A 22,840-nucleotide genomic window follows, 5' to 3' on the forward strand; every position below is an offset into this window, starting at 1 on the left:
TAAAGAACATAGCAATTAAAAGGCATTTTCCCCAAACAAAGTACATAAAACAGACCTTTAAATATTGTTTTTGCCATTTTAGCTCATGGTGCAAAATCGGGGGCAATATGAATACATCCCTAAAAGTGTTTTATTCCATACTATAAAAACAAATGATGACATTGTAACGTTTATATGTAAATTCTAGTCTTCAAATGGCTTTCACAGAAAATGCTTTCAAATTCTTCTACTGCGAGACACAATCTCCATTAAAATGTAACTCTCTATTGTCTTAAATAGAGTTACTAGTTTGCTGATTATAGCAAATATATTTTATTTAATATGTGTATATTAAAACCAATGTCCTACATCAAATGATTTTTAAGATTCTTTTCCCATTTAAAAAATTTGATCTTATATTCCAAACATGCCTGAGACTCACTCTGAGTAGTTTAACATCTTCTTTAGAACAGAGTTCAACAGTTGTATGCATACCCTAATGTGATATGCCACTACAGGGGATAGCCATACTGGAGCATTCTTTGACAACAATACTCAAGAGGTTTACCTCACTGAAGCTTCCCTAAATGACTGTTGGAAAGTGTGCCAGTCCAGTGATTCATTTTATGTATTAATCCAGCTCAGCTGACATGCAGTTGCTAATACAGCACTTCTAACATTGATTCAAATTCCATAAAAGGGTTTTGGCTCATAAGATATGCTGGTGTGGCAAGTGGATGTAGGTGCTCTGGTTCTCTGTCTATAGGAATGTTGTAATGTGCCAAGTTTTGTTGATGACCATCAGCATTTCTAAGAAGTCAAGTGTCACGGTGATCAGATGAAAATGCAGAGATTACATAAAGCCATCCACATTGCCCCTGGCTCTTACTCTTAGCCCCTGTAAATCAAGGGTAACCCTGAAGGATTACCGTCAAATAAAGGGTGAAGGTGAGTTGTGACCACGGCACGATTGTCTGTGCTTATCCTATGTTTTAATGCTCTACCTGGGCACACCTGTAATCAATGCCTACAGCAAGACTTCCTCCCAGTCACTGAAGATGCTTAGTACCTTGGAAACTAGCAACCCGATCACGTCCTCTGTCGGTGCAAAAGAAGAACATGACCGTGTCGTAAGAAACACCATCTAGTAATGTTTTCCAGAACTTCCATACAGTAGGATGACCTAATAAGAATTTATAAATAATTAACTGGGTCTTCTCTAGCCAAGCACAGCCCCATTCAAACACACAGCCTTATCACGATTCTAAGGAAGCCATAAATTGGGGCATTTTTGAAAAACTGGGACCTAATGCAGTCCATGATCTGATCAGGGCTCAGTGGCAATAATAAATCAGGACTATTAAAACTGGGAGCTGTTCCAACATTTTATTTTGCCCAAACCACGGGGCCCAGCAAATTCTACTGCAAAAGACAGGGGTATTCATTGACAAGTCAACCCATGCTGAATTAATCATTTGTGTGTAACCATGCCAAAACACGGCTGTTTTCAACAGTTTAAATTGTGCCAAAGATTAAGTTCAGTAAATAATTAATTATCAAGAGTCACTTGGCAAATTAAAGAAATCAACCTTCTGGTTTCTTTAATAAAAAATGAAAATGCACTTCTTTTAGGGTAAAATAATGACAAAATCCTATCAATTCATTTGTTGCTCTATGTATTTCAGAGTGCAATAAATATGTGGGTTACAGCTAAAATTTTAATCACAATGTAATACTCTCTCAGACTATCCTGTGCACCTTTTTTTTTACCAAAAAATTCTGAACAAATATTGGATAAACTATACTCTTATTCTGTTCTTCATTTCAATTTCCCGTAACATTAAAGTCCTCCATAATTAAATAAAATACAGTGAGGTTGGGAATAGATTTTCACCCCCTTGAATTCTCAAACTATAAAATGGTTTCTGAATGTTTTTATATCTCTAAGATACGTTTCATTTATGTGGGGAATTTGCAGCTGCATAATTAAATCTTGGTTTGCCAAATATCAAAAACACATGTATTGATTCAAACCAAGGGAACACAAACAGCCCAGCAGATAAGGTGAGGGAAAAGCCTTTGCAGTTCTTGGAAGGAGTCCTGAAGGGAAAGAAAACCAAGAACCTTGAATTCAGACACCGAGACGGATTAATTTTCCTCAATCTTTGCTTCACTCTTACTGGCATTCTGTCCAGGTCTGTTGTTGAGAACAAGACCCATATGTTTTTAGGCTTCTCAGTGCCGAAGCTGGACACACTGTCGCCCCCTAGTCTCTTTAGTTATCTGCTCAGATTCTAAGCGACTCACACAGCTGATGTTTAATTGATGGGACAAATGAGCACCCTGCAAAGCAAATCCTGACAAGTCGTAAGTTGGATAGAGGATCTTGGGAGATGTGAATATGTTTTATGTTTTTAACTTTTTATTTTTCATTTTCAGTAAGAGGCTGCATTTGGAAAATTTTTATTTCTGGATCAGTAATACGGGAGTTTAATGGAAAACAGTCTTTGGTGTCAGTGGATATATGCTAGTCAATACAACAATCCTAAAAAAATAGGGAGTCAGGTGTGTGTGTGTGTGTGTGTGTGTGTGTGTGTGTGTAAGGGGATTTTTCTTCAGTTTTTTCTACCTGTCTTGAGACAGGACTAAGAAGACAAATATTTAGTACATTATAGTTCTAAGATGCAAAAAAATTATACTTTACAAAAGATTACAAACTCAGTTCTTAGAATTAAACAACCAAAATTAATGACATGTTAAAAACAATCTTGCTGTCAGTTCATGATACTAATTTACATAATCTGAATGTGTAGAAAATGCTAATTTAATTTAGTCAGGACAAATAATCTTTGCATATAATATTGAGTTCATCATCTAGCAGGGAATAAAGACCTTTAGAACTGATGTTTTATTACGGCCCATTTCATTGAAGCATGAACAAAAATGATGAGCTTATTTAACGCAGGGCTTTGTTGCCATGGACCGTTTGACTTGGGTCAAGAGGGGACACATCATAAACTCAGGAAATCGGAGAGGGGATGAGAAAATCCCACTACACAATTTTGAGCGAGAAATTTGGCCTTGCACACCCCAAGAAGAGTGTTATATACACTCTATAAGTCAGTGCCTTGGCAAGTTCAGGAGAGTTTGCTTTAGAAATTCAATGTGGATTCCTCTGGATTTTTTCTCAGAGTCTAACATCTGGAAAAGACCCTAGAGATCATCTAAGGAAAAATTTAGTATTAATGATGCTTGTGATTATTTTAGTTGGTATATGACTTAATGTATTTCATTTGCAAGAACTAATATTTTACTTATTTGAATATGTATGCATATAATTAAGACATGGAAGGAATACATCAGTGATTGAGGTTAATAAAATTCTAATATTTACTTGACAAACTAAATCTAGTCATTGGCTTCTTATTAGACATTTCAAGTATCAACAAACTCACTGTTTCATAGTACATTTTAATGTTTGGGTGTTTCTGTTTTATAATGCTCTACTAGTATCTTCAAGTAAATAACATATTGATGAGTAGGTGAAGAATAGGATGAAAGTGGTGCTGTAAATAGATATATTCTCTCTTGTATCTGACAGCTATTTAAACACACAACACCAGCTGAAGTCCTGACTATGTCTCTCCGGGTCCTTTAGTGCTTCTCATGGATTGTAGTGGAGTTTCCCACTCTCGACATGCGACAGACTCAGCTAGACCAGGTGTGATCTGAGCCGTGCAAAACAGAAATTACTGTTTCTTCATTTTGTACATGGACTTTCCGTAATGCAGCCTAGGATGGATTAAGCTTTTGGCAGGCCATCCCCATGTTGACTCATGCTACACTTACCCTCAACTAAAACCATCAGGCACGATTTTCATATATTTGGTATTAAGTCAAACCTTCCGTATCCTGTGTTTGTACGGCTCATTTTCTGGGCCCAAATGGAAGACTTTACATTTATTCCTATTAACTTTTTCTGTTTGATTCTCTCCGTTCTTCCAGATGCCTCTGTCATCATATACACTGCCAACGGCAACCTCTTCAGTGCCTTGGAATTCATGGCTGATCAACAGGCCACATCACTAATGTCAGTACTCAGCAGGCCAGCATTAAAATACATGTTCAAGAAAAACTAGCAATATTCACAAGGCATAATTTCTCACACAACTAACAAATCTGCTGGAGTTACATCATCTGACAAACAGTATTTCTCTGCATTAATCACAGGATGCTATGAGGTGATACAGTTTCTGACATCCAGGAAGTTTCCCTTACATGGTGAAGTCTGGGGTTAGAAAGGTTCTCAACCCTTCACTATTGGCATTTGGATTGGATGAATCTCTCCTGTGGAGGATTGAAGTCATGCATTGCAGGATGTTTAGGGATTTCTATCTAGTAAAAGGCAGTGAAACCTCCTGGTCCTCATCCTTTTGCAGTAATGACATCAGAAATGTCTCTACACATACCAACCTTCCTTGGCTGTGCAGTGGCCTCTGCCCACTGAGCATCAACATTCAAGACCCTGTGTTTCTATGAACTAATCTAGTTATTATGTGATTTTGCTAACATTTTCATGGTAGAGTCAAGTATTCACACACACTAATCATTCCTATATCAGGAATTAGATATGTAGGTAATTTATAAAAAAATATGAATAATAAGAACCTCAGAAATGAATAGAAGGGGAATAATATAATCCTGATATTTAGAACAAAAGTTAGATTAATACTTGGGCAAAGATATAACAAGAAGAATTCCACAAGAAATGTGTGATTTGAGGTAAGCTGTAAGAACTTTGTACCAGGATGCTCATCAAAGTGCTATCTGAAACAATCAAAAGTATGTATGCAGAATAATTGACAATGGAAGATAAAGAATTTATTATGCTATCCACAGAGACTATTCAGTGATCAAAATGGAATGTTATAAAAACATGAAGGGAATGGAAAAGCATTTGGAATATAATGATGTAATCATGTAAAAATATAACTATGTTACCTATGCAGCATGGACAGCCATGTGTGAAAATAGAACTGTTAACCTATGCAGTGTGGATAGCAAGTTTCCAGATGATAAGTAGGCAAAGAAAACAGATTATAAAAATATTAACAGTGGCTATGGGATTGTGATATAATTATTTGTAACTTTAATAACAATCCTTATATTTTTATGCTTCCAAAATGTTCTTCATGAGTTGTTGAGCTTTTCCCACCCCTGTGGTATGGGGTGTTAATTCTAGAGTAGCATTTTTCAACATGTGGGTCACAACCTCCTGGGGGGGAGCAAATAATTTTCTCACAGGGTCACCTAAGACCATCGGAAAACACAGACATTCATATTATGATCCATAGAGTAGCAAAATTACAGCTATAAAGAAGCATTGAAAATAATTTTATGGTTGGAGAGACACCAGATCATGAAAACCTATGTTAAAGTGTTGTAGTGTTAGGGAGGTTGGACTGTTCTAGAGAATTACTCATACTGGCCCAGGTATGCTGAGAAAGGCTTTCACAGGTCCATGGGAGAGCACATTATGAAGTATGCTTCGGAGAAGCACATGAAGGAAGGTGATAGTATTTGTAGTCCTCTTAGGGAAAAATTCTGTGTAGTTGGTATTTTTACTCGTTGGGCCCCACCACCCAGCTCCCAAATAAATACATGAAGACACAGTCTTACTTATGAATGACCAGCATTAGCTTTGCTTGTTTCTAGCCAGCTTTTCTAACTTAAGTTATCCCATTTCTCTTTAACTACATTTATTCTTTTATACTTTTTTTTTAACGTTTATACGTTATATATCTTTCTTTCCTTATTACTCTGTTGCCAGCTCTGTGGCTGGGTGGCTGGCCCCTGGCATTCTCCTTTCCTTTTCTCTCTCCTTATGCTGGTCCCTAGATTTTCCTCCTATTTATTCTCTCTGGCTGCCAGCCCCACCCATTTTTCTCTCCTGCCCAGCCATTAACCGAACATTCAGCTCTTTATGAGACCAAATCACACAGCTTTACAGTGTTAAACAAATGCAACACATCTTTGCATCATTAAACAAATATTCCACAGCATAAGTGAATGTAACATGTTTTAAACTAATATTCCACAACTATCCTATGTATCATTTTTTTCATAAAATAAGAAAGCCTGGTGTCTCAGCTGCATCCTATTCCTCCAAGCCAGTGTTTCATGGATTTCAAAAAGCTGAGGAGTCACTTCAGATTTATCTATCAAGTAAACAACGATTTCTGGACTGTAACTCTCCAGATTTGGATTCTTCAGTGTTGGGTGGGGCTCAGGGATAGTTATCTTTACCAATCTCTTTTAGCAATTTATTTAGACACAGGTGGTCTACAGACTATGTTTTATGGTTTAAATTCTTTTTTTTTCCATTTCCATTTTTGGTAATTTCTTCTTGGTTGTGCAAAGAAGGAAGTTGATTTAGACTTTTATTGGTGTATTGGTAATGTGGCTTCTCAAAAATAAATCCACTTTTAAAAGCATTTTCTTATAGCTGTCTATCCATTTCAAAGAGCCAATGACCAAAGCAGCTCAAAAAATTCTTGAGGTTTAAAAACTGATTCTGATAATTGGTTACCCCCACTGCTATACAGTATGTACTTTATTTAAGGGCTTTAAACACTTTGAAAAGGGTTAATGAAAAACTATTACCCTGGAGAACTATGATAGAATTAGTAAGCAATAAGATAAATCAACTCATTTCAAAGAAACAGATATTGATTATATTGAAAAAAAGGATGATAAGAGCATTTATCATTATTTTCTATTTTTATCTTTTCTCCATAGCAACTATCCACAAAGAGTAGCACACTTGCTGAGATCTGTAGAGCCATAAACTGGTTTCCTATAGATGATGGACAGCCAAGGAGCGGCACTGCGGGGCTGTGATCAACGCCACATGCTCAGCCTCGACTGCCATGCTCCATGCTCCTCATGGTCCCCCATGGTCCTCAACCACTAAGTGTTGAAACTCCTTGGTAACTGATTCCCAACCCTAAAATCAGCTCCTTCAACTTCCTTGATGCCCACCTGAGGCCATGTTGTCGGTAGGAAACCTGCACTGGATCTGTTTGATGTGTCCATGTGTAGGAGGTGACTTAGGTGCAGGCTAACAGTACACTTCTTTCAATATTTTCACCAGACATATTTTAAGAATATTGGTCCTGAAGCCCCTACAGTCAGCAGAGGCAAATTTACGGCTTTGCTTCTAAGAACAAAACTCCCTCAGGCACCTGCGTCCAAAGGCAAAACTAGAAAGGAAATGAACTCCTGCTTAAAGACAGCTCACCTTATTTTATGAGTTATCAATTTTCTAGCTGGCACGCAGTCTGCCCGCCACTGGGAGATTTTTACCCCCATTTCAAGCAAGCACTGAACTGCAAAAAATGTCCAGTCTGCATTCTAGCAAACAATTCCGATTCCCGAAGATGAGGCGCGGAACACAGTCTCAGTAAATGAGGTCGGGGGTGGGGGGCAGAAAGACCTATGATGCAGGCCCCCAGTGCACATGTCTCTGCAATGCTGCTTTAAGTCTGTCCCCGAATTCCATTCCAGTCCAGGATGACTGAAGCCTGGGCTCTGATGGGGCACTTTTCCTTTTTTTAGGGGAGCTCTGCCAGGTGACTGGTCAACTACAATGCAGGGCACTTGATTTCCTTTTAACTGCTCTAGTGACCCTGGAGCCAGAGCTTATCAGCTTCTCAAAAATGAGCGAGGACTAAATAGCTTCTCCCCCGCCTCCTTATTGGTAAAGTCAGTCTTCTCAATGGAAATTGACTGCAAGATGGGGTTAAAGGTTAACAGGATATGCTTCAGACTACGGTGTACGAGAAAACACAGTGAATAGATGTGGTTCTCTTAGTGCGTCCACTATGGAGACAAAATATAAGAATGGACTCTTAAAAACCATGAGGATAAACTTAGCTAATAAGCCAGCGAAAAACTGGATACATTTGACTTCCCCTGAGTAATCACAAATATGTACGATTAGATCCAGCTCTGCCTTATCTTAGTATTTTTTCCGAGCTTTATTTTGTTTGGAAGGCAGAGAATTGGAAAACTATATGAATATTCAATTGCATGTTGTAAAGTCAGATGTTTACACAACTACTTGGGAGAAGTGCCAGAATTAACTTCAAAGATGAGTGAAGGACCGCTTGTCCAACAGAACACGACGCTCTTCAAGTGCAAGAATTTGGCCCTCGCAAACTGCCATTACTGCTGGATATGAAACCGGCCCTTTAACAGATGGGCAGTGTGCTTTTCAGCCTGCTGATAGCCTAGTAAAAGACAGTAGCTTTTGAAAAATGGAGGACTTCTCAAATTACATGACCTAAAAGGAGTTAGCAGAATATAATTAAGAAAGGCATACAACAAGCTGTCAAAAAACGAGGAACAGACTAGGGGAACGTGAGAGCTCTAAACATCAATATCAAAATGACCTTTGGATTAGCAGGGAGAAAATTCATTCTTTAAGCCATGGGAAAACAAGCACCGATGGAGTCAGAACGGGAGGAGCATAGTGTGGGACTGTAGATACTGATAAAACAAAACATAGCCGGATTTCTTCTTATGAATGTGACAACGATTCCCTGGGTGGTGGCTCTTCCAGGAAGGCACAGCCCTCTGCTATGCTCCAGTTGGTTCCTGGGAGTTACTGACTCAAACACAGGTTCTGAAGGGGGAAAAGGGAGGGCTCGGTCATCTGCTCACCTTCCCATCTCCTCTTTCATTTTTTCCAGCTCTTCTTCTCCCAGGTTCCCGGGCTTCTGGGTACCTTTCTGTTCCACCTTTCCGCCCTTATCATCTTTCTTCTTGCCAAATCTGGAGGGAAAGAACAAAGTTAATAACTCACACTTTTTCCTTGGCAAATGTAAGGTGTGTATGACATGAGCTCATGCAGCTGTAATTCTTTATTCTAAATAACACAACAACAGTAGGCATGACACTGAAGTAAAATCAGATTACAGAAGCAGGAAAATAACACAGTTACTGTTTTTTCTTTTTCCTCTCCTCTCTTTCCTTCTTTTCACTGACATATTTTGTATCAAGCATAGCATTATGTCATTAGAAGTGAACAATTCTGACTATTAATTCAATGAATAATTAAAACACAGAATGATTACCATTCATATGTAACTAAAAACTGAACAGTTTTCTAGTGAGACCCTCCAGAACTTCAGTCCATTGCCATTTTAAGGTAAAATACATGAGATTATATAATTACAGGTAACAAGGGAACTTACTGAATATTCAGTTAAATGCTTTCCTATTATCAAGGAAGACTCAAAAGCCCTGAGGGAAACAGGAGGGAGTGTTTCTGTAGTGGATACACACTTCTCATTGGTTCTGTCCAGGCCTGGGATTAGAACTTGCTTACACTGTGTGCTCTTTTCTTTCTTCCAGGTAACAGTTACTCTACAACAGTGCCCCCATTCCCAAGCTGCTCTAGGTAATGTGATTAGCATATCTGTCACATCAGTAGCTAAATGCACAAAGCAGCAATGGTGGCACATTACAAGAACATCCTGTTTCCTCAGCATGTGTAGGAAAATCTAAAATGAAAGGCAGCGATGGCTGAAATACAAGTAGGACCTACCCATCATGCAACAGTCACCGTGGATGAAGTGATAAGGAGAAAGGCACTCCATGATGCAGGTTCTGTAGTGTAGGCAGATTCTCCTTAAATCCTTTTACCTTTAAATATCTAGTCCTTTTTAATTAAATAGCGAATTTTAACTATGTGTGTTAGCGCCAATATATTATCTGATTCTCTTTTTATCCATCTGTTCATCCACTGCTTCCATCCATGCATCCTTTCACCCGTCCATCTACCCATCCATCCACTTACCTACCTATTTGAAAGCTGGGCATGCTTACAAACTAGCTGTGCTTAAGCTAGCCTTCTCCCCCTTCGTTGTGACAGAAACTAGAATCTCTTTATGTAAAGATGTGTTATAAGATTTGAAGATGGTCTTATCCATCTCCAACTAGAATCACAATTTAAAAATAAATCACAGAATGATCTCTTGGGTATATCTCTTTTGAAGTTCCTCTTTGGGTTGTGTTTCTGGTCATAGAAGCAGTGCTAACAAATGGCCACTCTGAGCATCACACCAGGGAGGCTCAAGGATCAGAAAAGCCTGCTGTTAGCATGACACAGACCGCAGAAAGACTTCCCAGTCTTGACTTCTCTTCAACCTACAGTTTCAGTTAACAAGTCTTTTCTCGCAACCCCCCCTCACGTACTCTTATCTACTACGACAATTTTCTTGCTGCGCTCAGTCTTTCCTGGGACATTGGTCAACTGTGGCCCTTAGCTTAAGGTCCTGTGTCCATACATACATACTACCAACCAGCAGCCATGATCTTAGCGAAAACTGTCTCCCCTAGAAGATAACAACTGTCCATGGGTTCAGGCCCTCACTTAGGGGTGAGGGCTCACACACCCCTTTTCCCTTTCTACTAGAATACTGATTGTCTTGATCTTACTCAGGTCTTTCTTACTCAGGCAAGCACAACTGCTGTGCATTCATGAGCTCAGGGGTCGTGCCTGACCACAAGATGCTGTCTTGCTCCAGTCCTCCCCACCCCTGCGGCTCTTAAGATCTTTCTGCTCCCTCTTCTATGATGTCCCGTTTGTGGCCACACGCTCTGCTCACGCCCACTCTTTGAACTTTCATTCTTCCTCCGTCTCTCTATCCTGCCTCCACTTCTGGAACAATGCCTGCTAGTCACTGAAGATATGACCTGCTATCATTTATAGAAGCAGCTATGAAACCAAGAAAAAATGCAGACGAAAATAGAAGAACATCAACTTTCAAATATTCAGATTTGCTGATATATTCAAGACCTCACTATAACCTACAGTGCAGGAGATATCTAAATAAAATTTCCATGAATATATTCTGTAGCTTTCTACGCTGTACTCAGAAGTAGCTTAGAGATCATTCTTATTCTAAATACATTCACAGGAGAAGTTAGCACCTTCGTACATCACTTAGATAAAGAATTCTTCTCCCAAGATGCCACTGAATATAACAACATTTGAACAGAAAATTCAAAACATTGGCGGGCCAGGGTAGGAAAGATGCCTTGGAAATTGATGGGAACACAACGTTGCCAAACCACAAGCTTGCTCCCCTCCTCCATATCCTGCATTTTATTAAAAATTTGGAGGCTTTGGATTTTTCAGACATAAAAGTAGCCTTATGTTTGAAGGTTAAAAGTAACCTAGACCTTGTTTGCCTTCACGGTTCTCACCACACCCCAGGCATAGTTTTCCTTTGGTATCTAAACTATTTCACCTGAGTAGCAGTTCAAAAGTAGCTTGCTTGGCTGTTAGTTTTAACTTCTGCAAAGTATTTTTTTTTTATCAAGAACTTTTCATTAAATCAGCCAGTTCCACTGCGATTATAAATATTTCATTTAAAATCCATTATCTTTAAGTTTTCTACCCAATAAGAGTGGCAGACATAGCTGCAAAACTTCTCTTGCTAGAGTGAAGTTTACAGATCACACTGTTTCAGAGAGTCTGGGGGGTTGAGAACAGAATTGGGGTTTAATGGTCATGGAGAGGGCCTTACTTTGTCACAGTGACCCCAACCCCATGGAAGTGAGCTATATTTTATCGACGATCACATTGGCTTCTCTCCCCAGCTTTGCAGTCAGACTTCTTCATCTTCAGTGGCAGAGGGAAGGGCAGGGCTTGAGTGGTGGGGAGGGAAGCATCCGTTTGCTATTTCCTTTCCTTAGCATCTCTCTGGGAAGTCATTCCACAGCATCCTTACTTACCCAGGACCCAGAAAGGAGAGTCTGGGATGTTCATCTCCCCATTAACCACTCGTGTGAGAAAAGTCATGAGGCCCTTGGCTGGCTGTGACCATTGCTTTGCATGTGAGAGGTTTGGGACAGCCTTCACATTCCAGGCTGCTCTGTTTGTTCTCTGAGAAATGTGAGGGCTGGCGACTCTGGGCCAGGCGCCTTAAGGAAACTGCTTCTGGGTGAGCCTGGCTTTAAGATACTGCACTGAGAAGTCATGAGCATACATATGGTTCCATCAATAACATTTTATTTTACATGCACCTAGGTAGTCTGTGTACAGAATCCCATGATGGATCTTTTTGTAAAATGGAAAAATCACCTTTCAACATATTCTTTGTGCAAGTTTACATTTTCACAAATAAGTTTGCTTAAAACACCAGACCCTGTTCATTTCCACAGTGGTTACTTGAAACACCTTTGTGGGAAACTTCTGTCCCTCCTTTTGTTCCTTTCTTCTTCTCCTTCTTCCTTCCTTTTTTCCTTCTCCTCTTTCTACCTTCCTGCATTTCACTTATTCTTAACGAAGTATTTTTCAGCATCTATTGTGTGTTAGACATTATAATAAACATGGGGTTTACATTCTCAGGGAGAAGACGGTCATCAGCAAGCACAACTGCATAGTGGCAAACCGTGAAAGTTGTTAGGAAGGATGATGACAGGGACTTCAGCAACTAAAATATGTCTAGGTGCAGAGATGGTGCTTACCTGAAAATGGACAAAGACAAGGGTCCCCAAAGAGAGTGACACTATTAGCAGGTGTGGTCTTGTTGGAGTAGGTGTGGTCTTGTTGGAGGAAGTGTGTCACTGTGAAAGCAGGCTTTGAGGTCTCATATATGCTCAATATATGAACATTTCATATCCAATATTTTAGATCACTTCCTGTTGTCTAGGAGTCGACTCTCAGCTACGTTCTCATGTCTACTTGCACGCTGCCTTGTTTCCTGCCATGACAATAATGAACTGAACTTCCGAACTGTAAGCAAGCCACCAAAGTTAAATATTTTCTTTTACAAATTTGCCATGGCCATGTCTCTTCCCAGCAGCAGAAACCCTAACTAAGACAGTGCATTCAGGAGGTCTAGCAGGTGAATCGGTGGGAAGTTTTTGTCTGTGGTGGAAGCAGCACACAGAGAGATGATGAGCTGGAGATGGCATGTTTTCCAGTCAGTAAAAAGGGTGACTAAAGTGAGGGGCATTTTCATGAGATGTGGGTAGAAAAGCAAGGGCTGAAAGTCTGAGAGGAGCCTGGAGTGGAGCATTAGAGCCAGGGAAGGGTGTTCATTAGTAACAATGGGGACAGTCACTAGTGAGAAAAATGGTGGACTGAGAGAGGTGGTGGAGGGAAAACAGGAGTAACCATATTCTTTTGAGCAGAGGTGACAGTGTGAGAGGTATTTTCTAAAGATCACTGTGGTTGGAGAGCCGAAAAGCATCAAGAAAACAGCAAAACAGTAACAGGCTGCTTTGGGATGACCGTGGAGAGACAGGGAGGCCTGTGGCTCGGCTAGAGCAGTGGCCACTGAGAGAAGACAATTATGTGCTTGTTAGCCAGTGAAGAGGGAGTAAAGACCTGCATCTTTATGTGTAGGGTGTGCCGCATAGTGTGCATGCAAAAGTGGGAGGACAAGGTGTGGGAGCTGATTCTCTCTCCACCACAGAGGATCTTGGAATTAAACTCATGCCATCAGTATTAGGTCTTCTTGGAAGTTCTGGTAGAATTCCGCATTGAAACCATCTGGTCCTGGGCTTTTTTTGGTAGGGAGGTTTTGATAACAGCTTCTAATTCTTCGCGACTAACAGGTATATTTAGATTGTTCACCTGGTCCTGGTTTAACTTTGGTATATGGTATTTATCTAAAAAAGTGTCCATTTCTTTTACATTTTCCAGTTTTGTGGCATACAGGCTTTTGTAGTAAGATCTAATGATTCTCTGAATTTCCTCTGTGTCTGTGGTTATGTCCCCCTTTTCATTTCTGATCTTATTAATTTGCATATTCTCTCTGCCATTTGATTAGTTTGGATAGGGGTTAATCAATTTTGTTGATTTTCTCTAGGAACCAGCTTTTTGTTTCATTGATTCTTTGGATTGTTTTCTGTGTTTCTATTTTGTTGATTTCAGCCCTCAGTTTGATTATTTCCAGTCTTCTACTCCTCCTAGGTGAGTCTGCTTCTTTTTTTTCTCTAGAGCTTTCAGGTGGGCTGTTAAGTCTCCAATGTGTGCTTTCTCTGTTTTCTTTAAGTGGGCACTTAGTGCTATGAACTTTTCTCTTAGGACTGCTTTCATAGTGTCTCATAAGTTTGAGTACGCTGTTTCTTTATTTTCATTGAATTCAAGGAAAACTTTAATTTCTTTCTTTATTTCTTCCTTGATCCAGGTGTGGTTCAGTAGTTGACTGTTCAGTTTCCATGAGTTTGCAGGCTTTCTGGGGGTAGCATTGTTGTTGAATTCTAACTTTAATCCATGGTGTTCTGATTAGACGCAGGAGGTTACGAATATTTTTTTGTAACTGTGGAAGTTTGCTTTGTTACCGAGTATGTGGTCAATATTCGAGAAGATTCCATGAGCTGCAGAGAAGAAGGTATATTCTTTCCTATTTGGGTGGAATGTTCTATAGATGTCTGTTAAGTCCATTTGATTCATTACCTCCATTAATTCTCTAATTTCTCTGTTAGGTTTCTGTCTGATTGACCTGTCCATTGGTGAGAGAGGAGTGTTGAAGTCTCCTACTATTAGTGTGTGTGGTTTAGTGGCAGCCTTGAGTTTTAGTAATGTGTCTTTTATGTACGTGGGTGCTTTTATATTAGGGGCATAGATATTCAGGATTGAGACTTCATCCTGATGAATTGTTCCTGTTATGAGTATAAAATGTCCCTCTCCATCTCTTCTGATTGATTTAAGTTTGAAGTCAACTTTGTTAGAAATTAGTATGGCCACACCTGCTTGTTTCTTAGGTCCATTTGCTTGATAAACCTTTTCCCATCCCTTTACTCTGAGTAGGTGCCTGTCTTTGTGGATGAGGTGTGTTTCTTGTAAACAGCAGAATGTTGGATCCTGTTTTCGTATCCAATCTCTTAGCCTGTGCCTTTTTATAGGTGAGTTGAGTCCATTGACATTAAGTGATATTAATGACCAGTGGTTGTTAACTCTGGTCACTTTTTTAGTAGTAGAGTTTGTGTGTTTCCCTTCTTTGAGTTGTGCTGGTGAAGGGTCTTTTGAGAAGCCAAGGACAATGGCACTGGGTTTTGATCCTACTTCATGTTCTGGCTTTGTGGGAGCTTAGCCAGTTTGGATGTTCACCTTCCTAGACCAGGATGGAGTGGGGAGGACTTTGGACTTTCCACAGGGCAGGGAACCCTGACTGCTCTTCATACTGGAGAGGGAGGGAGAGAGGAGTGAGGGGAGGGGGAGAAGAGTGGGAGGAGGTGGGAGGGAAATGGGAGGCTGGGAGAAGGCGGAAAATTTTTTTTCAATAAAAAAAAGAAAAAGTAAAAAAAAAACAAAAACAAAAACAAAAAAACTCATGCCATCAGGCTTAGTGGCAAGCATTTTACTTGTTGAGCCATACTGCTACCCTAAACATGATTTTGGAACACTTTCAAGAAACCTAAGCAAACAGTCCCAGTACTAGCCGCAGAACTAGTACCTGAGTTCAATACCTGGGACTCACATGGCAGAAGAAGACTCCCGACTCCCATAATTTGTTCTCTGACTTACACACATGTGGGTGACAAACACTTATACACCTAAACAAATATATTAATTTAATAAAGGTACTTAAAAATAAAAAAGGTCAAATAATATTCACATGCCATATTTGATTCATGCACTCAACTATCAATGGTCGTGTGGGCATTCCCACACTCTTTCTGTCACGAGAAATGCCGTGTGGGCATGCCCACACTCTTTCTGTCATGAGAAATGCTGTTGTGGCCATTCGTACAGAATAGAAATTCTTGGCAAGGTGGGAGGGGGCAACAGAAATTACAGCTTCCCTGGAAAGATGAGGCCTCAAATGGAGAAGGAGTCTCAAAAAGCAGCTGTTGGTGAAGAAATTGATCTGATTATAGTTAAGAACAAGTAGGCCGAGGTGTTTATAGATGACTTATCAGTTAATATGGCATAGTATGTATGAGAGAAATGGACTTTTAGCTCATAAACTATAAATTATTGGGGGGTTTAAATGATCAATGGTAAACTTGTGCATGATCGAGGAAAACCTCAGCAAGTAATAGGGAAACACCAGGACTAGACCTAAGTAATGCTGCTATTTTGCTATTTTGCTATTTTGGGTTGGGAACCTGCAAAAAATGCATATGGCAAAGTAGGATGTGGTAATGCTACAATCATACATTCACTCCTCCATTCATGAGTGAGTATCCACTACACATCACACCCAGGATGGCTTGGCTTCTAACACTGTGACATGATGCTGTCAATGGTTGGGGCTTATTCACAGCCATCCTGGTCTGTATGTTGTCTATGTATCACAGATTGGGCATGCCTTCTACTTTGCAAAGGGAGTGAACCTATGAGCCAATATCAACTGTCAGGTATACAGCTATCCTTTCTCAATACAACTCACTCAACAACCCCAAGAGGTGTGAGAGGTCCTTCTGTATATATGTTGCTTTTATTGATTAATGAATACAGAATCTGCCTTGGGCTGTGATAATGTAGAATAGATCTAGGTGGGGAAAACTAAACTGAATGCTGGAAGAAAGAAGGTAGAGAAGGAGATGCCAAGTAGTCACCACTGGAAGCAGACATGCTGGAACCTTGCTGGTAAGATTAATAGAAATGGGTTAAATTAAGATGTAAGAGTTATCTAAAAAGAATCAAGAGCTAATAGGCCAAGCAATGATTTGAATAATATAGTTTCTGAGTGATTATTTTGGGTCTGGGTAGCCAGGAACAAACGAATGGCCTTCTACTACACCTGAGTACCTTGTTTCCTGTAGGGTGAATATTTCAATGTAAATTTTTGGCAGTTATCTCTGTTTCTAGCTCTTCTAAATAATGAAGATTTTCAAACTCTTCCCAGACTCTGTACACCTTGAGGAAAGGATTGTTTACATAGTAGGTGCGGCTGTAGTCCTGATATTTCCCAGATCTCCTCTCTCATTTAATTCATGTGTTAATTCTGCCAAGTTCTACCTAAACTTTTTCTTCTAGAGCTCATTGGTATGTAGTTCCACAATCAATGCTGGCACTACTAAATAATGCCTTATGAAGGACTGGAAAAGTTAGGCAAGAACAATGTTCAGATTCTCTTGTCCTAAGTCAAAGGGAGCTGGACAGTATTCATTTCTCCTGCTGCAACAGGAGATATCTATAAGCACAAACGATGCCTTAGCAAAGGTTACAGAAGCTGAGCATCCATGATATTAAAATTAGAAACTCAAGGATCAATGTCAAATGTTTAAAAACACAAACTTCACAGTCATTATGCTTTCTGAATTTGGATAATGGTTCTTCTACCCCATAAGTAGCTATTTTACAAACTATGCATGATATTTCCTCATCATTTTATAAATTATAGAGTTTGAAAAAGCTCAAGCTAAGGACAGGGGCAGAAGAGTTCAGAAGCCTTTGACTACTATTTCCATAGTCTATTCTGAGATCCACCCATAAAGATTTCTGTTGTCTGATTTATTTCAAACTGGGCTCTACATAAGCACATTCGCACGCTGATGAACGCCCCCTGCATCATAACCTCACATGGTTCTGTGATCTTCAGCTATTGCTTTTCTTGAAAATTTATGTCACAAAGGTCTTAGCTCATTTAGCTCACACAGGTCCCATTGTACTGGAGAGCTAATGAATCTGATATAAATTCAGTGAAAATTGAGCAGTTAGTACCCCATTCTATTGTTTTGGCTACCTAGGAGGCAGTACCTACTTTTATGTTAATATTATGGAAAGAATAATGAATAGATTCATTCTTTTGTTTGTTACAAGGCAATCTTGATTATAAATAATATTGGATTTTTTTTTTAGCTTCCCATGTATACCACTGTTTTGGTGTTGTGGAATGGACATGGTTTGTTCCACAAAGATTCAGATTCTGGAACTCAGTTCCTACTGTGTCCTTCTCCTCAGAACCACACACTTCTCATTTCCCCTTTTCTGTCATGATTTGACACAGTACAAGGCCAAGTGAATGCCATGACATGTCTTTGCTTCTCCAAAACTGTAATCTAAATATACTTTATTTCTGTAGAAATTATCTAGCCTTGAGAATTTTGTTATAGCAATGGAAAGCAGTCTATGGTATAGCACTAATTCCTGTGACACTTAAGAAGGAAGATAAAATATTATTAATCCCAGAATGCTTTTCAGAACATGAAGATAATGGTTTAGGTCTAGGTCTATACATCCAGTTTACGGAATGCAAAAATAGGTAGGGGTTGCTTTTCTAGGATCACACAAGTAAAAGATGACTAAGTTGATTCTTTAGTAGCTAAGGAAAAGCAAGGTTTTTCTTGGGTTGGAAAGTTGCCTTAGTTAGTAAAGTACTTGCCATTCAGGCACGGGGATCTGATCCCCAACACCTACATGGATAGTCAGGTAGAAATGGTGGAGCATGCCTGTAATCTTCACATTGGGGAGGAACATGAGGATCCCTGGGGGACACAGGCATGCATGCATGCAACATTCACAAACCACACACACACACGGACATGCACATGAACACACATGCATGCATACATGCAATCATGCACACAGAACTCTCTTATTAATCTTAAAATAGTAGAGCAGTTGGACTCTCGAAATTAAAATGCTAATTCTGGGGATGTTGTTTAGACATTCCTCCCAGGTAAGTTTAGGTTTCTAAGAGGTTGACAAGTAGTGTTAAAACAACAAACATTTTTAATCCCATATTCTATTAATCCCTTAAGGCTACATCCCACCCCCAAGTTTAGCATCTCCTTTTTTCTGAGGTGTCATTCATTTCTGGGGTGTGGCTGTTGTATGGAGGTAGGAGGAATGGAAGACTTCACAGCAACCTTTCATCCAGAGCAAGGAATCTTCAGATCCCAAATAAGTTGTTTACTTTTAGGCTTAAAAACCAGGGCGGTCTTTTCCCATAGCTGCCTAAGTGGATCAGACAGCTGCTGGGTAGAGGCTCAGGCCAGGCTTTTACTGAATTCAGCGGCTGGGAATCCTTGAGATAATTTGCTTTCCCCATTTTGAAGGGCTAGAAAAGGTGATGGGTTTGCAAACACTGAATACATTAAAGAAAATCTAAAGGGTTCCGGAAGCAAGGCAAACACGTATCACCAGTAACCAACGTTTCTGAAAACAACACAACCAGGGCCTGGGGAATCTGGTTCCTAGGAACCAGTGTAGGGATCCGTCAATCACAAGACAGCTTTGCTGATCATTTTTGTAACAGATGCAAACTCGACTTTGAGGTTATTAACTCAGCACTTAGGGGTTAAATAAAAGAGAAAAAAGATTTATGAGGAGGACAGAAATTAAAATTAAGTGAAAATAAGCATGAATGTGTGAGCAAAAAAAAGTAAAGATACTAATAAGGCCTGATTTTCAGATCCACAGAGGGACTTTCTGAAGCTTATTAGCTGTCCCTGCCACCCAGGGTTGAAGCTGTTCTCCCTTTCTGGTTTCCAGAAGAAGAAGCTACTCAGGAGCACACTGACTCTGACTAATTCTCCCATGCACTCTTACTGGTTTCAAGACACGGTAGGCAGGAGCCTCAGTGACTCTGGTTAAACACTTAGGATTTCTGGGAAATACATTTAACATCATTAAAGAAGTAGATCTTTTTTGCATTTTAATGTTTTCTTAATAGTTATAAAGGCTTTTTTATTAAATGTTTACTTATGTGAACATGGGGTATGTGCACACCTTCTTCCTTCTCATCCTTTGTAACTTGCTCTCGGGCTCCTCTGAAGACTAAGTAGACACAACATCCCATGTGCAGGAAGTCAGATGTCAATCAACATTAATAGTCTCTTCTCATGTGTGCAACTTTGCTTTTTCTTCCTTCCATTTTCTCTACTTCCTTTGGCAAGCACAAAAATCAGAAAAAAAAAAACTGTTTTGAGAGCAAATTCTACCTGATTCTTAACCTTACTCTGTCAGCTGCCAGAGGTTCCCCACCCTGACTAGACTTCCCAGGCCCGGCCTATTCAAGTGCACTGCCCTCTGACTATAGGTTCATCCTGCAGACGGAAAGAACAATGAAGTTGCCAGGGGCACAGGCCTGTGGGGTCAGCTCAGCTCAGTCATCTGCCTGGGCTGGGAAAACCTAACTCTGGCCAAGAACCCAATTCTGAAAGTTTATGGAAACTGGGGGACCTTATCCACAAGCACTATATCAAATGCAAATAGAGCCAAAATCCCAATTGCAGGGGTTAACATGCATATGATTTTCCCATGATCCCCTGTCAGATAGAACAGATGACAGTGACCCTAAGTGTAAAGAACAAATGGACAGTCTGAACAAAGTGACTCATACGAGTGTGTTTTCTGCCAGTGAAGAACCATATTAAAGGGAACCTGAATGCTATCACTCCATCTTCAGATGCGAGAGAAGCAGGATAGACTTTCACTGGCATTCATGTGCACCAAGCAAGAATAAATGATGGTGCACCAGATTCAGTCTAATGGGAGCAAAACTTGTCTTTATAACTCTGATTAAACAAAAAAATTATCACTTTGATGCCCAAATTAGCATCTTTTCTCTAGCATATGGAATTAATTAGTTGAGTGACAAAGAATTAGTACATGTAGGATGAAAGCTGAAATCATATTTATCTGAAGTTTAAAATGAAGAGCATGCAGTGTTAACTCTAGCTTGCTCGTCTGATGCTCTGTATACTCTAAACCTGCATGTCGCATACAGGGATTTCATATTTCTCTTCCTTTTAGTATAAAAACTTTCCTTGAAAAGACAATGAGAACATTTCAGATTTTCCTCCTCATCCTGGAGGTGGAAAACTTTTCCATTGTGCCATTAAAAAATCTAAAATTATATGGTTTTTTTTGTCTCACATTTATTGTATAAATACAAAGGAAACTCAGTAATTAATGCATCATAGAGCTGGTGAGAGCCTCAGACAATGGGAAGAGTGATCACACTGGTTTCTAATAAGAGAGACTAAGTTTGAAACTTCTCTTAAAAGGTGAAAGCTCTCCTTAACTTTGGTTTAACATACTTTTTTTTTTCTGAGAAGAAAAGGCAATTTTGAACATGGTAGAATAATTGAGGTTATTTTCTCCTATCCCGTGCTTTGATGGGGTCATAATATTTTGCTGACAAGCTTGTGTGGGTAGATTTTTCTTTAATTGAGACTGGATGGAGAATGGATTCAAGGATGGAGTGTGGAGATGAGGGAAGTTCTTGCTGATAGGAACCACGCCATTGTTCACACACGAGCTAGTCAGGGAACAGGGCAGGTCTTTCATATGTTTCTGTGGTTCCCACTCACCAAGCACACGAGGAGTACTTTGTGTTTGGCCAGGTCCTCCAGGAGGTGCAGGAAATAAAGCAAAGTGGTTGAGTAGCGTTTCTGCTCTCATCCTTAATAATGCATGCAAAGAGAAAGGTGGGGTGAGGCTACAGGGAAGATCATACCTATATGCCTTCTTTACACTCCCTGTTTTAAAAAGGGATCAAAGGGCTCCTCCTAACTCAGCCCATCATAAAGCTTCCAGGGCCAATGATATCCTTAGAATCCACAATTCACCACCCACTTTCATTTAGGCATAACAGCAATCTGGCTACAGCCACCATGTACATCTACAGCCTCAACAGGACTGAATTAGTGAAACAGTGGCTTACCTCACAGAAGCAATGATAACTTGACTGTCTTGGTGCAATGGGGGCACTGAGTCATCGAAAGTTTGAGCTCATGGTGACCAAACACCCTTTTTGCAGAACCAGTAGGTCAAAATAAAGCATAAACTTAAAACCAAAGCCATTATTAGAGATGATTACCGTGAGAGACATCACCAACTTATCTCACAAAATACCTTTGGTTTCCGATTTTGGCAATTATTGTCTTCTTAAACTTAGGTTTCAAATATGTACGTATAGCACAAGGTAGATACTATGCTCTCTACTTTGTCTGGCTTGTCTTTGTCTTTAGACTTCACATAGTCCTTATCAATATTATCAATCCACTCGCTGGTCTTTACTCTTTTACAGGAAAGGGATTTTTGGGAGAAGGGGGTAATTTTTTTAAAAGCCCTAGTAGTTTATAAATCATATAAAGATTATGATTTCAAAATTTTTATGTTAGATTTAATGTTAACTAATATCTGTTCTTATATTTTATATGTACCTTATCATTAGGCCAAAAAAATAGAATTGATTCCTGACTGTGACTTAAGTAAGAGAAAAAACTTTATTTATATTGGGAATTTCTGAATGAGATTCTCCATGATAATTTTGACTCTTCTAGATCCAGAGTGACATGTCTCAGGAAACATGTCAAACCTGTGCTTCCTGCAAAACTCTCCATTCCCTTTTAAAGTTTAATTTTATTTTATGTGTATGAGTGTTTAACCTGTATGTACGTCAGTGTACCCATGGATACCATCCCATGTTGGCTGGAAGACAGTGTCAGAGCCCCTGGTACTAGAGTTACAGAGGGTTGTGAAGCACTCTGTGGGTGCTAGGGATTGAATCCAGATACTCTGGGGAAAAAAGCCAGTGCTCTTAATCACGGGGCCATTTCTCCAGCTCCTCTCCATTTATTTTTAAAAATTTACAAAATTTCAATTTCCATAATTTTAATGCTTACACTGTGAGCTTAGATATTTGGTATTGATGAGTAAGATGTGAAGAGTGCCTGAATATTTCAAATAGAGTTACTGTCCACTCATTAATATGCACAGTAAGTACTGTGGGCATTCTCCAGATCCCATGCTGAAGGAAGTGTGGCCCAGAATGGCAATGACTAAAGGCCTACCAAGATATCAATAATGTTTCCCTTTGTTCAGAGGGCCCAGGACAATAGATTTCCTATGGGATTCTATTTTATAAGAGAATGGATA

At 39.6% G+C, this 22,840-nt stretch overlaps 1 protein-coding gene across 1 annotated transcript in view; it reads right to left on the reverse strand.

Annotated features, from left to right (window-relative positions):
- Pard3b (par-3 family cell polarity regulator beta) overlaps positions 1-22,840 on the reverse strand; it is a 1,033,383-nt gene that overhangs the window by 201,288 nt on the left and 809,255 nt on the right. The window contains exon 19 of the mRNA XM_026786343.1: positions 8,704-8,814. Within this exon, the coding sequence (XP_026642144.1) occupies positions 8,704-8,814 (111 nt within the window). The remainder of the gene's footprint in view (positions 1-8,703; positions 8,815-22,840) is intronic.

Source organism: Microtus ochrogaster, linkage group LG4, assembly GCF_000317375.1.
Source record: "Microtus ochrogaster isolate Prairie Vole_2 linkage group LG4, MicOch1.0, whole genome shotgun sequence".
Taxonomy (NCBI): domain Eukaryota; kingdom Metazoa; phylum Chordata; class Mammalia; order Rodentia; family Cricetidae; genus Microtus; species Microtus ochrogaster.